Source organism: Cibotium barometz, chromosome 15, assembly GCF_041138505.1.
Source record: "Cibotium barometz isolate CiBa-2024 chromosome 15, ASM4113850v1, whole genome shotgun sequence".
Classification (NCBI taxonomy): domain Eukaryota; kingdom Viridiplantae; phylum Streptophyta; class Polypodiopsida; order Cyatheales; family Cibotiaceae; genus Cibotium; species Cibotium barometz.
Window position 1 is genome coordinate 32,389,102 of NC_141060.1, and position 19,995 is coordinate 32,409,096.

The following is a 19,995-nucleotide window of genomic DNA, read 5'->3' on the forward strand; positions in this document are numbered from 1 at the left end:
ACGCGCAAGAACAAAGTACTTCGCAATGTGAAGTTCCAAGTTCCTGCCTCCCGCACTGCAATCCCCAAGTGCTCCACACGTAGGGTGCACACCATATTGCCGTCGGCATGTAGGAATTCTGCAGCAAGCACAAAAGCCGACTCCACAAGTATCTCTCGAAAAACATTCCACCAAGGAACCTCTAAAATGCCCTTGTGTGGATACACATATCTATACGAAAATCAGCCCACACCAAGCGTACGCCTCCAAGGCTATTGAAGGCATCCATGCTTTTCCACCTCGTCATCAAAGATCCCATGAATCGCTGCAATACTGCAAGATTCCTGGAATAATAAAGCATGTAAGGGGAGTGCAAATGCTATAATAATGATGAATGGAGAAAGTCACTTGCACTATAATAATGATGAATGGAGAAAGTCACTTGCACTACTAAGAGATCGTACCTATGTTTTCACTTTCCCATAAGCATGCGAGATGGAGGTAATCAATGTTTGAGCTCAAAACTAAGTGCAGGGGGTTCACCATGATGGGACGGTAGTCTACATTTACAGAACACCAAATACATGTTATGAGCGTTGATGATGAATAAATGATGTAATGAATGCTTTGACATGCGAAGGGGTCACCTACTCTTTGCCCTATGCATGGGACTACCACTCATCTTCATGCTCATCATCCTTGGAATGGCTGTCCTCAAATTCCTCATCTGAGTCATCCCCTTTCCCAGTCTCGCCGTGACCTTTTTTGGGACAATGGAGGTGTGGATTTCTTACCCTTTTTCTTCTCACGAGAGTCAATTCTTGCTCGATGGCAGGCTTCTTTCCCTTTCTGGACACTGTATCCAACCAACATTAGAACTGTAAACTCCCAATAAACAGGCTTCATACCTTGTATAAATTAAATACTATGTACAAGGAAACGTACTCTGAAACTGCTCTGCCTCCTCTAGAGGAAACTCCCCCTCTAGGTAGTCTAACCGCCATGGACAAAGTATCCATGTGTCGTCCTTGCCCTAAAGCTCGTCGATCCACTCTTTGGGGTACAATCCTGTCTCCTCCACCTCAGACAACACCCATGCATCTGAAGGGTGCTCGTCTCGGGAATGTAGACCCGATCACGTATACTACTAATACACAGCCATTAGAAAGGTCTAAGAAACCAATACAAGAAGCAGGAGAGCTTCTCCACTATGCAATTGGGAAAAAAAAAAGAGTTAAGGTTCTTTATACCTGTACAAGAGGCGTCGTGATGTGCATGGTAGGTGTGGTTGTTGCTGGTCAAGATCCAAGGTAGCACGCATTTGTCCTTTCCACCTAACAAATGCCTTCTCAAAATGAGACTTCATGTAAGATTTCAAGGCATCCGTGATACCTACTCCAGAGTCTTCTGTGGCTCTTTCATGTATGCCAACTGCTGTAGGTGAGTCCGCCTCCAATTTCGTGTACAATTTGAGCGTGTACTCGATCAATTGGAACCAGTACACATGATGATGGATCCACATGAAGAAGGCTCTGTTGGATGGTGGAATCTGCGCATCCCTCATAGCAAACTTGCCACCAGCCAATATGTCAAGCAGCCTACATTTCCTGCATAATAAACAAGCATTAGGTTTCTAATAACTTTTTTAAAAAATGTAATGCACCAAGAGAGCTAAAGATCTTACTCTTGATTTAAAACATGTGCTCGAGAAATCTCGGCTAACTTCGATGTACTGAATTTGCTAGCCTTTTCGCCCCCCACTTAGTACGAGATCACTTTTTTAAAGAACTATTTCCTAGAGTCGCAATTGGCAATTTGTGCCAGCTCATGTCCCCTTTTAGTGAAGAGTGCCTCCATCTCCTTTAGGGAATCCCTATAGTTCTTGTCGAACAATTCTGCATCCATCATATATTCTCTACTCCCTCTCTCAGACAAGCTACTGATCTTGGCTTGGAACGTGGCATCAAATTCCGATTGCAATGCGTTTATATTTATTTAAGAAACATACTTCAAATTGAAAACATTAAGAAATATATTTTGAAATCAAAACATACTGCAATGCGCACACACCTTAAAAACTAATTATGACAAGAGTGCCATGGGAAGCTTCAACCACTTGGATCTGTTGGGGCCAACGTACTTACTACTGTGTGCACGTAGGTCATCTTCACTCACCCTAGTGAAAGTATGTCTAGTCGTCCAAAGTATGACAGGCGGGGAGGCGAGGTAGCTGCAGATTGTTCAAGTTTTGAGGTGGGCGACAATATCTTCTTGGAGCTAAAACTGCAAGATGAAACCTCGCCATACTAGTTGGATACAAACAGGAATCCTATCCGAGATGTTGTTGAGCGTAGTAAGCCTTTCGCAAGGTAATTACAGCACATGATAGTTGAGGCCTAAAATGCTTTTTCATAACGAAAGTTGCATCTCTCTATGGTGTCTTTGTGAAGAAGTAGCAATGATAGTCGTGTGTTCAACATCTTGGCCAGAGTTTGAATAAGCTTTAGAATACAATGCAAGTTTTAGACTATAATATGGTGCAATGATAGTGGCCCATGGAAGTAAAGAACATTGTGTACACACATGTTTTCATGTATTGTTGCGTGTGTTCAAGTACCTGTAGGTGTTTGTCATGTAATGTTGTGGTCTTGTAAAATTTGATTTAGAATGTAATGGAGTGTTGGATCATAATACGGTGTCTTTGTAAATGATTTGTAATAATGATAGTGGCCCATGGTGTGTAGTGCTCAACATCTCGTTAGGTATCATAGTAGAGGGAGAGGAGTAGACAAGAAGTGTAGAGAGAGAAACCGCTCACCTGAACACGAAAAAGCGCTCGCTAAAAAATACATCTGCCTTGCCTCTAGCCTCACCGTAACCATAAACCACCAAGGTAATTATGGTACTCTCCATAATTACAAAAAGAAGTTTAAATTTTGATATCTTCTACTCAAATTCAGGTAGAGGTAGAGGTAATGATCTCGAGGCCAAGGTGGTGGCTGTTTTGGAAATCAGAACTATAGCATAGTTCAATGATTCGTAGCAGCAACAAACACACACAGGTGGAAGAGGCCAGTCTCAAGGTAGGGGGAGCTAGAGATGCCAAGGCAATTAATAAAGACAACAATCAGGATTAGGTTCAAAGGATTAGTTTTATTGTTGCCAATAAGGTCACTTTGTAGCAAAATAATTATGCATCTTCAAGCATGCAAGCTGAAGATAAATGTGAGTAGTTGTTTGTCATGTTAAATTTAGTGAATATATCCACAAATAGTGATGATGTATAATATGTGGATTTGGGAGCTTCAACCACATAGCTTGTCATGGTGAGTGATTTAGAGAAGTAAAAAATATGGAAAAACTAGGTTATGTAAAGATGGGGGATGACACGGCTTATCCTATTGCTCACATTGGGAACATGCTATTGGCTATGTAGGATAGCAAGATGAGGTACTTGGTTGATGTACTTTATGTGTCTAACATAACAAAGAATTTGGTTTCTATTGGGAAAATGGTTGAGTAGTGTTTATAGGTACGCTTTGACCCTAAGGGCTACTATATCGAGGACTTTAAAAACAAATGTCGTTTGGTTGCAAAGGGCAAAAGAGTGGGTAGAATGTTATACTTTGGATGTAAGCATGCCTAAGGTTAAAGCTACTATGTTTGCTCAAGGTACAGATGTTATGGTCAATATAGATATTTGGTACAAACATATTGGTCATGTGAATGAGCAACGATTGAAGTCTATGTAGAATTTAGAAATTATTATAGGTTTACCAAAGTTCAATGTGGATGGAATGCATAAAATATGTGAAGCGTGTCAGTTTGGAAAGCAAACAAAGAATGTATTTCCACACGACAGGATGTAAGTAAGAGAGCACTTGATGTGGTGCACTCAGATGTATGGGGGCCGACAAAGGTAGCATCAATGGTGGGAGGATGTCGTTACTATGTATCTTTCATCAATGACCACACAAGGATGTGTGGGTCTATTTCATGAAAGAAAGAACACTTAAAGTTGCGAAGATCGACATGTTTAAGGAGAATGTAGCCTCTGTTAAAACTCAAAGGGAGGACTTCCACCTATGGGGGCTTAGAAAAGAACAAGAAGCATAAGCTGCACTAGCAAGGCTTGCAAAATGTAAAACAAGAAGCACAATTCAGCTCTAGTCTTTGTATATTCACATGCCTTTGTCTAGGTCATAGGCCTAATAATATGATCCATCTATACACACATTTGGGAATGTTCACGACATGCCTTTGTCTCTCTCTCTCTCTCTCTCTCTCTAGGTCCCACTTCACCATCCACACATTTTCTCACTTATTTGACTGAAAACACACTATACACACATTCCTCATACATAAGGGAAATAATAGAATTACTCCCTCCACCACCTAAAAGGTACTCCAACATTGAAATACAGAAAGACACTACTTACTCCCTATCTTTCTCTCATTTGTCCACAAGAATGGAGCCATATGCTCTAGTCTTTGTATGTTCATGACATGCATTTGTCTAGGTCATAGGCCTCTATGTGGCCTTAGTAGAAGTAATAATATGATCCATCTATACACACACATAGGTATGTGCCTTAGTCTCGAGGTATGTGGCCTTAGTAGACGTAATAATGTGACACTGGGAGAGAGACGCTGTGTGGACTCTTGTTGAAGATTGTCACAGGCATATTCCCATGCTATAGGAGGAACAATTCCCTCTAGCAAGCTCAGTTGTACAGGGTATGATACTACGATAGACCTCGATTGATCAGGCGTGAGAGAAAAAGAGGGAGGGAGAGGCGCGCGCGCGTACAGACAGACAGAGAGAGAGATAGAGATTTGTTTGCACAGCAGTTCCCCCAGGGGCTTTAACTTGGGACCAAGCAAACATATGTTCGGAGATCTTAGTAGAGAGATGGCCATAAGTGGCTTTTCCTTGTCTTCTGTTGCTGCTGAGAAGCAAAGGGCAAAGGAGCAGGTATCTCTTGGATTTTTGGCTTCGTTGAGGAGGACCGAACTAGGGTTTCTTCACGTTTCAAAGCATGTGCAAAGGGCTTCTTATTCATCTGTCCCTGTGCAAGCAAAGGCCAAAGGTATTGACGAAGAAGGGCAGTATGAGCTTCGAGTGTGCACTAACCGAACATGCAGAAAGAGTGGCTCCTTGCAAACCCTCGAGCTGCTTAGAGGCTTGGCTTCACCAAATGTTGCTGTAGAATCTTGTGGCTGCCTGGGTAAGCAAGAGATCGCTGATGAACAAAGACCTTTCTAGTTCATAATTCTCTTGTGATAATTCCTATTGCGGTTCATTTTAGACAAAGGGATATGGTTTTTCAAGTGGTGGCTCAGCTAGGTATTTTCAAGGAAGTTTTGAATCACAGTAGAACTTCATATGTCACATATGATAGAGTGGAATGTTGCCCGTTGGATGAGGAAGATTTCCCGCCCACAAGGGACAGATCTCCTCTGTTATTAGGCAGGAGCCATGTCTGTACAGGTCCACATCCCATTCCAGGCTTGGGATCATTTATGATATGGACATAGCTAGGGTAGAAAGGCTGGTACTGTGACACGCTACACAAATTTAGCGGACACTTTCATGTGAGGTATAACCATAATGAGACACGTATCTCTTTTAACCATCATTTTCTTCACAATCTTGCAGCAATTTTATTTCACCAATTCCATTTAAAAATTTGCTATCGAGAAGGGGCCAAATAGAGAATTGTGGTGAGGGGGAGTGTTGGTTAAGGGTGATGCTACAAAGCAAACGGGTTTTTAACAAATGTGTAATGAGAATGTCGTGAAAATAATTTTGGAGATTATTTATTTAGTCACTCCCCGGTTATGCTTTTTATTGTGGGGTGCAGTTGGCACCTGTTCCCCTACTGGCCCTGTTGATTCGTGAAATGATCGTAAACATAAGCTAGGGTCCTCCAAGAGACTTTTGATACCCAGACAGCTGATTTACCCCATGATAAGAACATAGGCTATTGATGTTTTGGACATTTCCTATGCCAACTCATCATGTATTGAACATTTTGAAAACATTGTACAGGGCGATGTGGATCGGGACCAAACCTAGTGGTCCTTCCAGCTGGGATTTTTGTTAGCCATTGCAATACGGGAACACATGCAGCTCGGTTGCTTGCCTTACAATGCAGACTGTCTGATCCTGATAACAATTTGAAAGCGCTAGCCCTCAAGCAAGAAGGAATCAAAGCATTCGAAATAGGTGACATCACAGGAGCTGAAAAGTTGTTTTCCCAGGTGAAGCCACGCTTGCATGTTGCATCAAAATATGTTACATATGCTGACCATCTGTGATGATTGAGGTTCGTATTCTTTGTTTTTGACTTCAGGCTATTGAGTTACAACCTTCTGGGGGGTTACATTTGTTGTATGCCAATAGGTTGGTTTTCTGACGACAATTTATCATGCATCATCTTCAAGCCCATTGATTGCTTTGTCTTCTATGGCAACTTTACCCATCTTCCCAGGTCTGCAGCCCGGCTAGCAAAAATTGATGCACATGCAGCTCTGGAGGATGCCATGCATGCTGCTGGCTTGGCACCCAGGTGGCACACGGTACAGTTTTGCATGCTTTGCTGAACTAGCTTGTATGTTTTTGTTTAACAAGGCGGTTTCTTTTTCCTTTATTTGGGACAATTTTCAGAGTCATTTATTTTATAAGATATAGATGAAGTGCTTTGCTTGGCTTCAAATTGATAGTGGTGGCATTGGTGTCAGCCTCTTTTACGACAGGGGGAAGCGTACATGCTTATTGGTGATTATGACGCTGCACAAGATGCTTTTAAGAAAGCGCTTTTACTCGATCCTTCACTCAGACGCTCGAAGTCTTATCAGGTAAACCTGGAGTTTCAATTTGCATTTGGTTGGTTCTTTTTTTAACACCACATAGCTGCTCCTTTTATTTGATTGCAGATGTATTTTGTAACATGATATATGTCCTGAAAGACGAAAGTATGGAATTTTTACAACTGCTAAACATACGCTTTGTTGTATGACTTTGCTGTTTAATGCTAGGGCTGAGTCTGCCCTCACATTTACAGATGTTGTAGAGACTACGTACATGGGTCCAATTAAGCAGTTGTAACATGCACGCTTGTGTAATAGGGATTTCACTATGGATGTTGCAGCTCATAGGCAGTGAGACAGAGATTGTCTGGGTGTGCTAGCGGAAGCCTAGTTCTTTTAGATTTTATAAGCATGAAGTTAAGATTATACCAAGAAGAGGAGAAAGTGAAACAACAGGGGAAGACTTGATTTTCTCAATCTAGTTTTATCGTACATTGCAATGTTGAATAGATCTTACAAATATGCAAATGTTCTTACTAGATTTGCTGGGAACTGAAATGGGCAATAGGCTTTAAGGGCAGGGTTGGGAACAGAGGCCTTCTGTGGTCCTCTCCTAATTGCTGAGATCTCCTGCAGTAAGAAACCCGCAGTGTGACATGTCTCAAATCGTTGATTGATGTGAGTCAATTGCTGCATGTTGTGTCATTGTGGATAAACTTCTTGCCCTTCAATATTCTTCCTGTCTTAGATGTGTTTGCATATATCATCTCCTGTTGGTGGCTATTCTGGTGTCTACAGGTGCCGTTCCCATGCTTAGGCACTCCCCTATTTTTCCCTATTTTATTGGGCCTTTGATGTGGGTTGCCCACCCTATTTTATGGCATCTTTCCCTTATTTTCACCATTTTCAGGTCATGTAGGAGTTTAGGAGGGTCGGCCAGCTCATATGGAGTGTATATATATGCTGCCCTCCCCCCTTACTTCCTATCATCGCTTTTGGTCATTTGGTGAGCACCTATAGCCCTCTGCCTATGGAGTCCACTCCTCACCTATGAGCTGGTTGTATCCATCTTTTTTGTGGTGCCGATAGACTTATTAACTCTACCGTCCCTATTCTTGGTGAAGGGACAATGTGCCTCATTCTGGATGGCAATGGAGGAAGTACACCTCGAGAGTGCTATATGTACCAGATTTAGGATTCCATCTCCTTTTTGTACATGAGATTTGCAAATTGGGCACTAAGGTGGAATTTATGGAGGACTCTGTGATCATTCGTGACCCTCTCACTTTTACAAGATCCTATGGCAAGGCATAGAGGACCATGGCCTCCACAAACTCATAGCTTTTTAGTCTCAGACAGGCACCCGCACAGGTGATCTTTGGCCTGTTAGATTTAGACATCTTCATTTGGAGGCCTTGCGGAAGGCTTTTCGGGAGGAGTTGGTGGATGGGTTGCCAGATGTTGGCACATGTGAGGGTCCTTGTCACTCTTGTCTCAAAGGGAAACAACATTGGGAGGCCTTTGCAAAGAAGGCTACACGGTGAGCTATGGCACCTTTGGAATCGGTTCATGTGGATTTGTGCAGCCCAATGTGCACTCCGTCACTTGGTTTTGCCAGTTATGTTTTTCTCTTGGTTGATAATTTTAGCAGGTATACCTGGGCCTAAATCCAAAGACGAAACTTTCGATAGATTCCAAACATGGAGAATCTTGGTGGAGAAATAGTCAAGACACTCTATCTTGACATTATGAGCCGACAAAGGAGGTGAGTTTACTTCTCACCAGTTTAACCAGTATTGTGACCTCCATGGTGTTGAATGGGAGTTTGCCAACACAGGTACTCCTTCAAAGAGAACGACGTGGTGGAGCAGAAAAACTGATGTGGGTTGCCCACCCTATTTTATGGCATTTATGCCTTATTTTCACCATTTTCAGGTCATGTAGGAGTTTAGGAGGGAGTCAGCGAGCTCATATGGAGTGTATATATATGCTGCCCTCTCCCCTTACTTCCTATCATCGCTTTTGGTCATTTGGTGAGCACCTATAGCCCTCTGCCTACGGAGTCCACTCCTCACCTATTAGCTGGTTGTATCCATCTTTTTTGTGGTGCTGATAGACTTACTAACTCTACCATCCCTATTCTTGGTGAAGGGACAATGTGCCTCATTCTGGATGGCAATGGAGGAAAGTACACCTCGAGAGTGCTATATGTACCAGATTTAGGATTCCATCTCCTTTTTGTACATGAGATTTGCAAATTGGGCACTAAGGTGGAATTTATGGAGGACTTTGTGATCATTCGCGCGTGACCCTCTCACTTTTACAAGATCCTATGGCAAGGCATAGAGGACCATGGCCTCCACAAACTCATAGCTCTTTAGTCTCAAACAGGCACCCGCACAGGTGATCTTTGGCATGTTAGATTTAGACATCTTCATTTGGAGGCCTTGCAGAAAGCTTTTAGGGAGCAGTTGGTGGATGGGTTGCCAGATGTTGACACATGTGTGGGTCCTTGTCACTCTTGTCTCAAAGGGAAACAACATTGGGATGCCTTTGCAAAGAAGGCTACACGGTGAGCTATGGCACCTTTGGAATTGGTTCATGTGGATTTGTGTGGCCCAATGTGCACTCCGTCACTTGGTTCTGCCAGTTATGTTTTTCTCTTGGTTGATAATTTTGGTAGGTATACTTGGGCCTAAATCCAAAGACGAAACTTTCGATAGATTCTAAACATGGAGAATCTTGGTGGAGAAATAGTCAGGACACTCTGTCTTGACATTATGAGCCGACAAAGGAGGTGAGTTTACTTCTCACCAGTTTAACCAATATTGTGACCTCCATGGTATTGAATGGGAGTTTGCCAACACAGGTACTCCTTCAGAGAGAACGACGTGGTGGAGCAAAAAAACTGATGTGGGTTGCCCACCCTACTTTATGGCATTTATGCCTTATTTTTCATTTGGAGGCCTTGCGGAAGGCTTTTCGGGAGCAGTTGGTGGATGGGTTGCCAGATGTTGGCACATGCGAGGGTCCTTGTCACTCTTGTCTCAAAGGGAAACAACATTGGGAGGCCTTTGCAAAGAAGGCTACATGGTGAGCTATGGCACCTTTGGAATTGGTTCATGTGGATTTTTGCGGCCCAATGTGCACTCCGTCACTTGGTTTTGCCAGTTATGTTTTTCTCTTGGTTGATAATTTTGGCAGGTGTACCTGGGCCTAAATCCAAAGACGAAACTTTCGATAGATTTCAACCATGGTGAATCTTGGTGGAGAAATAGTCAGGACACTCTGTCTTGACATTATGAGCCGACAAAGGAGGTGAGTTTACTTCTCACCAGTTTAACCAGTATTGTGACCTCCATGGTATTGAATGGGAGTTTACCAACACAGGTACTCCTTCAGAGAGAACGACGTGGTGGAGCAGAAAAACTGATGTGGGTTGCCCACCCTATTTTATGGCATTTATGCCTTATTTTCACCATTTTCAGGTCATGTAGGAGTTTAGGAGGGTGTCGGCCAGCTCATATGGAGTGTATATATATGCTGCCCTCTCCCCTTACTTCCTATCATCGCTTTTGGTCATTTGGTGAGCACCTATAGCCCTTTGCCTACGGAGTCCACTCTCACCTATGAGCTGGTTGTATCCATATTTTCTGTGGTGCCGATAGACTTACTAACTCTACCGTCCCTATTCTTGGTGAAGGGACAATGTGCCTCATTTTGGATGGCAATGGAGAGAAGTACACCTCGAGAGTGCTATATGTACCAGATTTAGGATTCCATCTCCTTTTTGTACATGAGATTTGCAAATTGGGCACTAAGGTGGAATTTATGGAGACTCTGTGATCATTCGTGACCCTCTCACTTTTACAAGATCCTATGGCAAGGCATAGAGGACCATGGCCTCCACAAACTCATAGCTCTTTAGTCTCAGACAGGCACCGGCACAGGTGATCTTTGGCATGTTAGATTTAGACATCTTCATTTGGAGGCCTTGCGGAAGGCTTTTCGGGAGCAGTTGGTGGATGGGTTGCCAAATGTTGGCACATGTGAGGGTCCTTGTCACTCTTGTCTCAAAGGGAAACAACATTGGGAGGCCTTTGCAAAGAAGGCTACACGGTGAGCTATGGCACCTTTGGAATTGGTTCATGTGGATTTGTGCGGCCCAATGTGCACTCCGTCACTTGGTTCTACCAGTTATGTTTTTCTCTTGGTTGATAATTTTGGCAGGTATACCTGGGCCTAAATCCAAAGACGAAACTTTCGATAGATTCCAAACATGGAGAATCTTGGTGGAGAAATAGTCAGGACAGCAAGGGTCCCCGACTCCCCGTCAATCAATCGGAGCGGTTGCATACCATGACATCACCTCAGGAGAATCTGTGCGTCAATCATGCACTTATGTCATGCATCCAGAAGGACTCGGAACCTACTCATAGTGGGGAGGCGCTTTCGAAACTGACTTGGAAGCAGAGCTCGACTCTATTAAGCGAATTAGACTTGGGAGCTGGTTTCTAGACCGGCAAAGTGGAAGGTGATTGGTGTCAAATGGGTCTATAAGACCAAGTACAGATCAGATGGGACTCTGGTTGATTGTTAGCATTATTCATCTCATGGTAGTGTGCCCAAGTTGTGTATCAGGGGTGCCCAGATTTATCCTGGGCAGCACCATATTTTTCCCTCTGGTCAGGGCCCTTAGTTGTAGGGTTGGCCACCTGTTTTCACGTGTTTATTATTAGCCAGTCGTGGGTCTTTTTTAGAGCAAGTCGGCCAGCTCCAGTAGGGGCTATATAAGGCCAGGCTCTTACTCATTTGTAGACACCTTGACAGGGGCTTCCAGGCCCGAGTCCTCCCTTACGCCTACGGGGACCACCCCTTGCACAGGGCTGTTTGTATCATTGCTTCTTCATCATTATGCAAATTCGTTTTTTTTCTCTCTATGCCTATGTCTCACGCTCTCCGCTGCGCACTTTTGACATGGTATTAGAGCACCGGGTTGAGGCTCTTCTCTGTCGTTTTTTTTGTGAGAAGATTTCTGCGTTTTTTGATACTGCTGGTTGCAGAGGAGTAGGGAGCGTTTTGGTCTTGTCTGGGGCAGCTGGAGGAGGTACAGGGCAGCCCCTACTGGCTGTGCTTTCTGCAGGTCTGGGGCGGCCAGAGTAGGTACCCTATTGACTGCGTTTTCTGCCCTTGTGAGCAGGTGAAGGGCAGCCAGCCTGGCTGCGTTTTTTTTCTCTGAAGGTGGGCAGCCTGGCTGCGTTTTTTCTTTAGAAGAGGTGCTGAAGGTGCTGTGTTTTCCTCTTCCCTCTCTTCTTGGTACACGTGCTGCCGGCTGGTTACAGCAGCGTTTTTTGCATTATCTCATCTGCGTTTTTGGAGGCAATGGAGGCAGGTGTTCTTTTCCAGGAATGGTGCCTTCCCACATGGCCTTGAGCCCTTGTTCGGCCAATGTTTGCTTTGTCAGAGTTTTCAGACTCATGGGTGCACACTTGGATTCACATCCTCGAGGTGTGTGGAAGACAGTTAGTCCTTTCTCAATAGCAGAGGGGGTCTATGAGTTTGTGCCAGTTTAGCATAGTTTTACTGGTGTACAGGTGTTTCCTTTAGGTTCTCAGGGTGTTCACCTTGAGAGGGGGATGTGGTTACTTGGCAAGGTGAGCCACTCCTATTCCCCAGGCAGATGGCCTTCTGGATTACAGGGTACAGGCACACGAGTCTTCATCCCTAGGATGAGCATTGATTTGGGAGCTTGGTGTACAGGTTGATATTGGCATTCATGGAGAGGCAAGCTAGGTCATTTGGTGACGAGAGCTGTTGTCGAGGTTCACAGGTACTTGCTCAGTTGCAGGATGGGAATAGGATGCATGGCAGGCGTACAGGTTCATTGGGTACAAGTAGGTATCAGTGGAGCAGCAGTTTGGAGCAGATGATTGACAATAGATTGTGCTTTGGGATGATGAGTTGGTATGGTTGGTTCCACATGGCCACGTGACTGGTTGGTTTGGATCTTGCCAGTTGGGGGTGTCAGGTTTTGGCAGGAGAGCTTTCTTGAGCTCCGTGCCATAGTTAAAAACCAAAGAGCTCAGGGGGTGTTGCCATGTGATTGGGTGACTCATAGGGGTGTGTGAGTAGTAGTCCCATCACGCAATGGCAAGTTATGGATACATGTTTTAGAGGTCAGGTGCCAGCGGGATTGTCAGCTATAGTGCTGGAGGTATATGTTTCTTCCACTTGAAGTGTTAGCAGGACAGAGAGGCATTCTTGGACCGAGGGATACATGGAGATCCAGAAATCTAGTATCTGGAGATTGGTGCTCAACAAGCTATAGTGCTGGAGGTATATGTTTCTTCCACTTGAAGTGTTAGCAGGACAGAGAGGCATTCTTGGACCGAGGGATACATGGAGATCCAGAAATCTAGTATCTGGAGATTGGTGCTCAACAAGCTCAGAGTGGGAGGCTTGAGTACCAGGGCTGATGTAGACATTGTGGGCCTCTAGGGTGTCTAGAGGGGGTGCCAACAGGGAGACAGTTTGGCAGTGTTCTCTAAGGAGGAGATTTTTTTTCTTGGAGGTAGAGTCAGACGACAGACATCTTTTCTTGGGCTGAAGAGGGAGCACATTGTGTGGACTGGTGTGATATAGATTGGGTTGGAGATATGGACATGTGGTGGTTCATTTTTGGATTTTGCTGGACTTCTAGATCGGGAGTAGTTTCTTGGAGTAAGTGGCAGAGGCAGGAGCAGATCGACTTTTTGACTTTTTGGAGGTTTCCTTTTCTAGCTCCTTGGACCGGTTTCTCTCCCAGGATTTGAGAGGGGGTGTTAGCATTATGCATCTCTTGGTAGTGTGCCCAAGTTGTGTATAAGGGGTGCGCCTTTTTTACTCGGGCAGCACCATATTTTTCCCTCTGGTCAGGGCCCTTGGTTGTAGGGTTGGCCACCCATTTTCACATGTTAATTATTAGCTAGTCGTGAGTCTTTTTTAGAGCGAGTTGGCTAGCTCCAGTAGGGGCTATATAAGGGCAGGCTCTTACTCATTTGCAGACACCTTGACAGGGGCTTCCAGGCCCGGTCCTCCCTTACGGGAGTAATTGTTCATCATGCCCTCACCTATGGGGACCACCCCTTGCAGAGGGCTATTTGTATCATTGCTTCTTCATCATTATGCAGATTTGTTTTTTTTCTCTCTGTGCCCTTGTCTCACGCTTTCCGTTGCGCACTTTTGACATGGATAAGCACAAGGCCAGGCTTGTGGCCAAAGGCTATTCTTAGAAAGCTGGTGTGGATTTTGATGATACCTTTGCACTGACTGCCCGGATGGTGACTATATGGACGATTCTTGCTCTTGCTGCACACTCTCATTGGCCCATCTTTCAGATGGATGTCAAGTCGGCATTCCTCACTCACACTTGAGATTCATATGATATGAATTGTGTGAATACTGTTTTTTAAGAGGGGAAAAGGGAAGAGGGGGCCTGCTTGCCTGCTTGTTGTTTACGGCTCTACGCGAGCTGTTCCGTCTTATTGGTTGCTGGCTGGCCCAACTCTTTTCTACTTTTAACCAGCAGAAAGACCCCCTTAGGGCCTAGGTCGTGTTTAGAGGCCTGCCATTTGGCTGATTATACACTCGCATAACTGCCCATTTTAACACCTTCCTTGTCCTTTTCTAGCAAAATCTTGTTAGCTTTCTGAATATAATGGAAGTTTCCATGTAACTTCGGTTTAAAGAGGCTTCTTTTTTTGTGGTCATATGGCCAAAGTTGGTGCAAAGCTGGTTTAATTTTTTTAGTTTTTATTTTGGGGATATTGATTGGTGTAGAACATGTTTGGAATCAGTGTGGGTGGAGCAAGGCTATTTTCGATGTTGCTAACCTAGAAGCTATAATGGATGGTTGCCTTTTCTCCATTTGCAGAGAAAGATTCGTGAACTGGAGAGCATTTTAACACCTATGAATACATTCGCTTAGCACAAACAAGGAACAGAGCCTCGCTCGTCTTTTAAAGATTATCTATACTTTTAACCTGTTCAGATACCGCATATGACATTTGATCCAATGGCTGAATTGTATAGAAGATTCTTATTCAAAATAGGCGACACATCTTGTAACCTCTTTTTGTGCCTAGTAGAAAGTTGTATTGGACAGAAACAGCTTTTTGGAATGTGAACAGAGTATATTTGTGAGCAGCCTCTCTCTCTCTCTCTCTCTCTCTCTCTCTCTCTCTCTCTCTCATTTCAGTCGAAGCTATGCCCAACTGCCCGGTAGATGCGGATCAGAGGGGATTACTATCCAGCATTCAGCAAACTGCTAGTGAAACAACTCCTAGGCAGCATGTACACTCGGTTTTGTCATATCTGTGGGCTTTGATGGCACCATAGAACTCCTGATCTGGCACACTTCTGGCCTATGGTCACTTTAGTTAATGGAAGGGCTTCCCAAGCAACCTACTCAACTGGAATTCATTTGTAACATATGTTGTCCTAAACATTACTAAAGTTATTGGAGAAGATTCACATGGAGACACTTGAATTAAATATAAGAGGTGGGAGCAATTCAATACACTGAGTTGGGGAAGTCTCTCTTTTGCATCTGCTTTAGCCTCTCCCAAGAAATTCTCCTGCAACAGGTCCGACCGAATGGACGATCAATCTGCAACATCAAATTGTTGAGCTACAGAAAAATTGATGTATTTTCAAGAGTAAATTAAAGGAGTTTGAGAATCGCTTGGCGACATCGGAGACTACTAGGTGGTGGAATCTGTTGCAAAGGCAAAGGTCAAGAATGTAAGGAAAACTGTAAAGTTAAAGCAGAGGAAACGACAGCTGAAGACGACAGCTGAAGACATACACAACACAAGCGCCTGGAGTAGCACCGCAGCTAAGAAATGGGCAATACTTTGAGAACAACATGACGCCATAAGAAAGTTAAAGAAGCCAAAATCAATTGATTATGTTCTCAAATGATTTGTGTGTAATGCCTCAGAAGGCTTTTCATTTTGTTTTCTTTGGTGGTGTATGATGAGGGCCGACATTATCTTTGCTTTGTATTTGTCTTGCAGGTCTATTTGGCTTGTTAATTTTAATCTCTCTCTGGGCTATTGCCATTCCCGGAGGCCTCTCCAGAGAGACACACACAGTGCAACCTGGATGTTCCATTTCTTCATCTCGCCTGACAAGAGGTGAACCGCCTCATACGTTAGTTATGACTTCCTGTGCTTACACACCCATGCCGCATGGTTTGCACCTTCAGAGCTACCCCTGAAGATGAAGCTCTATCGGATTTTTTCTTGTGGGTCTCATTTAGAGACTTGGATACTTGCATTGACACACATCTATAACAATTGCAAGTGCTTGGTATATTATTAGATTCATGGTAAGTTTCATTGCCTCTTCCAAAGAAGGTTTTGGCCTACTATCCAAGCACGGACTAACTGAATTGGTGTCTTGGGGCTTCTCCTCATGGAGCTATATAGATACAGAGATCTCATTAGAGAGGTTAGAGCCTAGAGTTTAAAAATGTCAGCTTTCTATTATGAGCTTCTTCTTGGTAATATAGGTAGAGGCACTAGGCCTCACAACCCACTAGATCCACCCTTGTCCTATAAGTCCTAGGTGACCGTCCATGTGACAACACTAGATCTAGTAGATCTTTCAGAGGCATAGGGAGGCCCTGCCATAGAAGATGGACATAGGGAGCATATGTGCGGTCCGGAATGATGCACCTTCAATGTGACCATGTCATAGGTGTCACCTTATATTCATGATTTGGATCCTATGGAGCCCCCAAAATGGACTAGACATCACATACATACGGCACCACATGGATATAACCACCCTCCAATAAACACGTTAACTACATGGTAGCAAAAGGGCCTTGTCCTATGAGTCCTAGGCGACCATCCATGCGATAACACTAGATCCATTAGATCATTTCAAGACACAAGGAGGCCTTGCCATAGGAGGTAGACATGAGGAGCCTATGTGCGGTCCTAGATGATGCTCCGACAATGTGATCATACCGTAGGGGTGGTACCTTATATTCATGATATGAGCCAAGTGACAACTTGTACAAGTATCTTGTCTCTTTACATAATCACTATTGTGTATGTAGGTAGTTTTTTCATTTTTCTTTCTTTCCGCATACATATGACACCATAGGGATACAAACACCCTCCATAGAGCATGTCAGCTGCATCGTAGAAAAAGGCCCTCACCCTATGAGTCCTAGGTGAGACCATCCATGCGATAACACTAGATCCATTAGATCATTCTAAAACACAAGGAGGCTTGGCCATAGGAGGTGAACATAAGGAGCCTATGTGTGGTCCTATATGATGCCTTGACAATGTTATCATACCATAGGCGATACCTTAAGGATGTCCATGATATGAGCCAAGTGACTACTCATACAAGTGTCTGTCTTTTCACATAATCCCTATTGTGTATGTAGCTAGTTGTTAACATTTTTCTTTCTTTCTCTATACCAATCATCATGAACTATTGTAACTCATATTGTCGTCTCATAGATCATTTGGGTCTTTCTTACACGCACACATGTGCATGCACGCATGTATACAAACCTGTGTGTGTGTGTGTATACACACATGTACACAAACACACATGTATTTGTATATGTATGTATACGCACGTATACATACACATACATATACATATATACATATGAATAGATATATACGTACGTATATATGTATATGTCCATGTATATGTACACACACACACACACATGTATATGTATCTATATGTATATCTATATATGTGCATATACATATATATACATAGGTATATGTGTGTGCGCACACGCACACGCACACACACACACACACAAGTAAAAACTTGTTAGATTACCTCATTGAGATGAACACATCATATAAAATTGAATACCCTCATTAAAACTAAGAACTTCACTTTTAAAATAATATTTTTGACAAAACCTAGTGAATAAATAAATAAATATCTATATATGTATACACACACACACGTATATATATATATATATATATATGTATGTGTGTGTGTGTGTGTGTGTGTGTGTGGACATACACACACGTATACATACATACATGTGTATGTATGTATGTAACCATATGTGTATTTATCTTTATACTTACATGTATACACACACATATATATCTATCTATATCTACACACAGACAACACATACATACACATTATATATATATATATATGGACATATATATATATATACATAATATGTACATATTTATATACATACATACATAGATACATAGTCCACACGTATATATACATAGATACATACATACATACATACATACATAGATACATACACACATAGATACATAGTCCACACGTATATATATACGCATGTACATACATATGTACATGCATACATACATGTGTATATCTATGGATGCATATATGTACGCATGTACATGCATACATACATGTGTATATCTATGGATGCATATATGTATGTATGTAACCATATGTGTATTTATCTATATACATACATGTATACACACACATATATATATCTACACACACACACACACATTCACTCACACATCCATATTTATGTACACACACATACACACACACACACACACACACACACACACACACACACACACATACAATGTATATGTACACATACACATATCTATTTTTGGGAAATCAATAGCTTCTATTGAGATCGTCCATCTAGGTTTGGGTGAGTTACACTAAGTCCAATTGTGTTCATCCTTATGGCTTCCCATCGAGTGCACTTGTTGATTTGAGAAAGAAATGAATGGGGATTTGAGTGAAATTTTGGAAAAAGATTCTATGAAAGTCTTTGTGCCAAACATTCTAGGTATTCAATCAAAATTTAAAATTGGTTAGAGGTATTTCTATTAGCCAAAGAAATAACACATGAGGAACAAAGTTATTTTTCAATTCTATGGAAGTATTTGTGCCAACATTCTAGGTATCCCATCAAAATTTAAATTTGGCAAGAGGGATTTCTATTAGTCAAAGATGTCAAGTAATGTTGACCTTTACATAAAATTGTTGGCAATGTCAAGTAATGTTGACCTTTACATAAAATTGTTGGCAATGCCAAGTCAACAAAGCATAATTCTTGAGACAAGGTGGATTGTTGCATTTCTTAAAAGGAAGTGGAAAAGTGTATTCATTGACTTTATCGGCACGGATTAGTCAAGGGCATGATGTTGTTTGGGTAGGTTTGGATTGATTAACCAAAAGGCTAGGTCTAACCTTATTATAGAAATAACTACTGCTCCTCCATAGTTGTTATGTTTGTTTGTGGAAAAGATATTAAGCTTATATGGCTTGACTATGAATATCATTATTCTTGTTTGTGGAAAAGATATTTTCCACAAACAAATATTATGTTTGTTTATGGAAAAGATATTAAACTTATATGGCTTGCCTATGAATATTGTTAGCAATAAAGATTTTAAATTTACTGAATTCTTTTAGCAGCCAGTGCTCAACAAGTTGGATACTCGGTTGACACATCAAGAGGGACTATCATATACATAAGAAGGCAATTCAATCTCAAGGAGGTAGTGTAATTGGAAACAAAGCATATTTTGCTTATTGAGTTTACATATAATAGCATAATGCATGTAACCCCATCAAGTTGAGTTTCTTAATGTTTATGTATGGATTTCAACCAGGTTCTCCATCGTCTATTTGATGATGAATGTCAAGCTACATTGTGAAGTGTAAGCAACCAAAAAGTGAACACCCATTTAACATGTTCTCGATCATCTATTTGATGATGAATGTCAAGGTACACTGTGAAGTGTAAGCAACCAAAAGTGAACACCCATCTAACAAGCAGCAAATAAACATATTCATTGTGGTCATTAGTAAATGTGCATGAAGCTCAAAATTTAACCACTATGTTGTCAAAGAGCACTCTTGTATGCACATCTAGCTGCAATAGCTATGATTTTTTAAATATTTTTTTATAAACATATGTAGCATCATAAGCCTACTGAGACCCACATGCCCATTTTACTCATCAGTGTTTTTTGTAAAGAGCATCAATTTCATTGTTCTTTCCACTTCTGTAAATTGAACTATAATCACTTAGGCTTCTTATTGGCAATATGTAAAAGGAAGCAATTGATACTCAAAGCAATATGTAAGGTGGTAGATGGAGAGAGAGAGAGAGAGAGAGAGAGAGAGAGAGAGAGA

At 42.3% G+C, this 19,995-nt stretch overlaps 1 protein-coding gene across 2 annotated transcripts; it reads left to right on the forward strand.

Annotated features, from left to right (window-relative positions):
* The first annotated feature begins 4,581 nt into the window (after nucleotides 1-4,581).
* Nucleotides 4,582-14,976, forward strand: LOC147631184 (uncharacterized). Of its 2 annotated transcripts, none has more exons than XM_086809510.1 (6): nucleotides 4,582-5,207; nucleotides 6,032-6,243; nucleotides 6,336-6,385; nucleotides 6,474-6,561; nucleotides 6,739-6,840; nucleotides 14,705-14,976. In XM_086809510.1, exons 1-6 carry the CDS (start codon nucleotides 4,868-4,870, stop codon nucleotides 14,756-14,758), a joined length of 846 nt encoding a protein of 281 aa, XP_086665636.1. In that variant the 5' UTR covers nucleotides 4,582-4,867; the 3' UTR covers nucleotides 14,759-14,976. The 2 variants fall into 2 exon arrangements, with proteins under 2 accessions (XP_086665636.1, XP_086665635.1); XM_086809509.1 differs by having other exon boundaries at nucleotides 4,584-5,207; nucleotides 6,724-6,840.
* The last annotated feature ends 5,019 nt before the right edge of the window (nucleotides 14,977-19,995 follow it).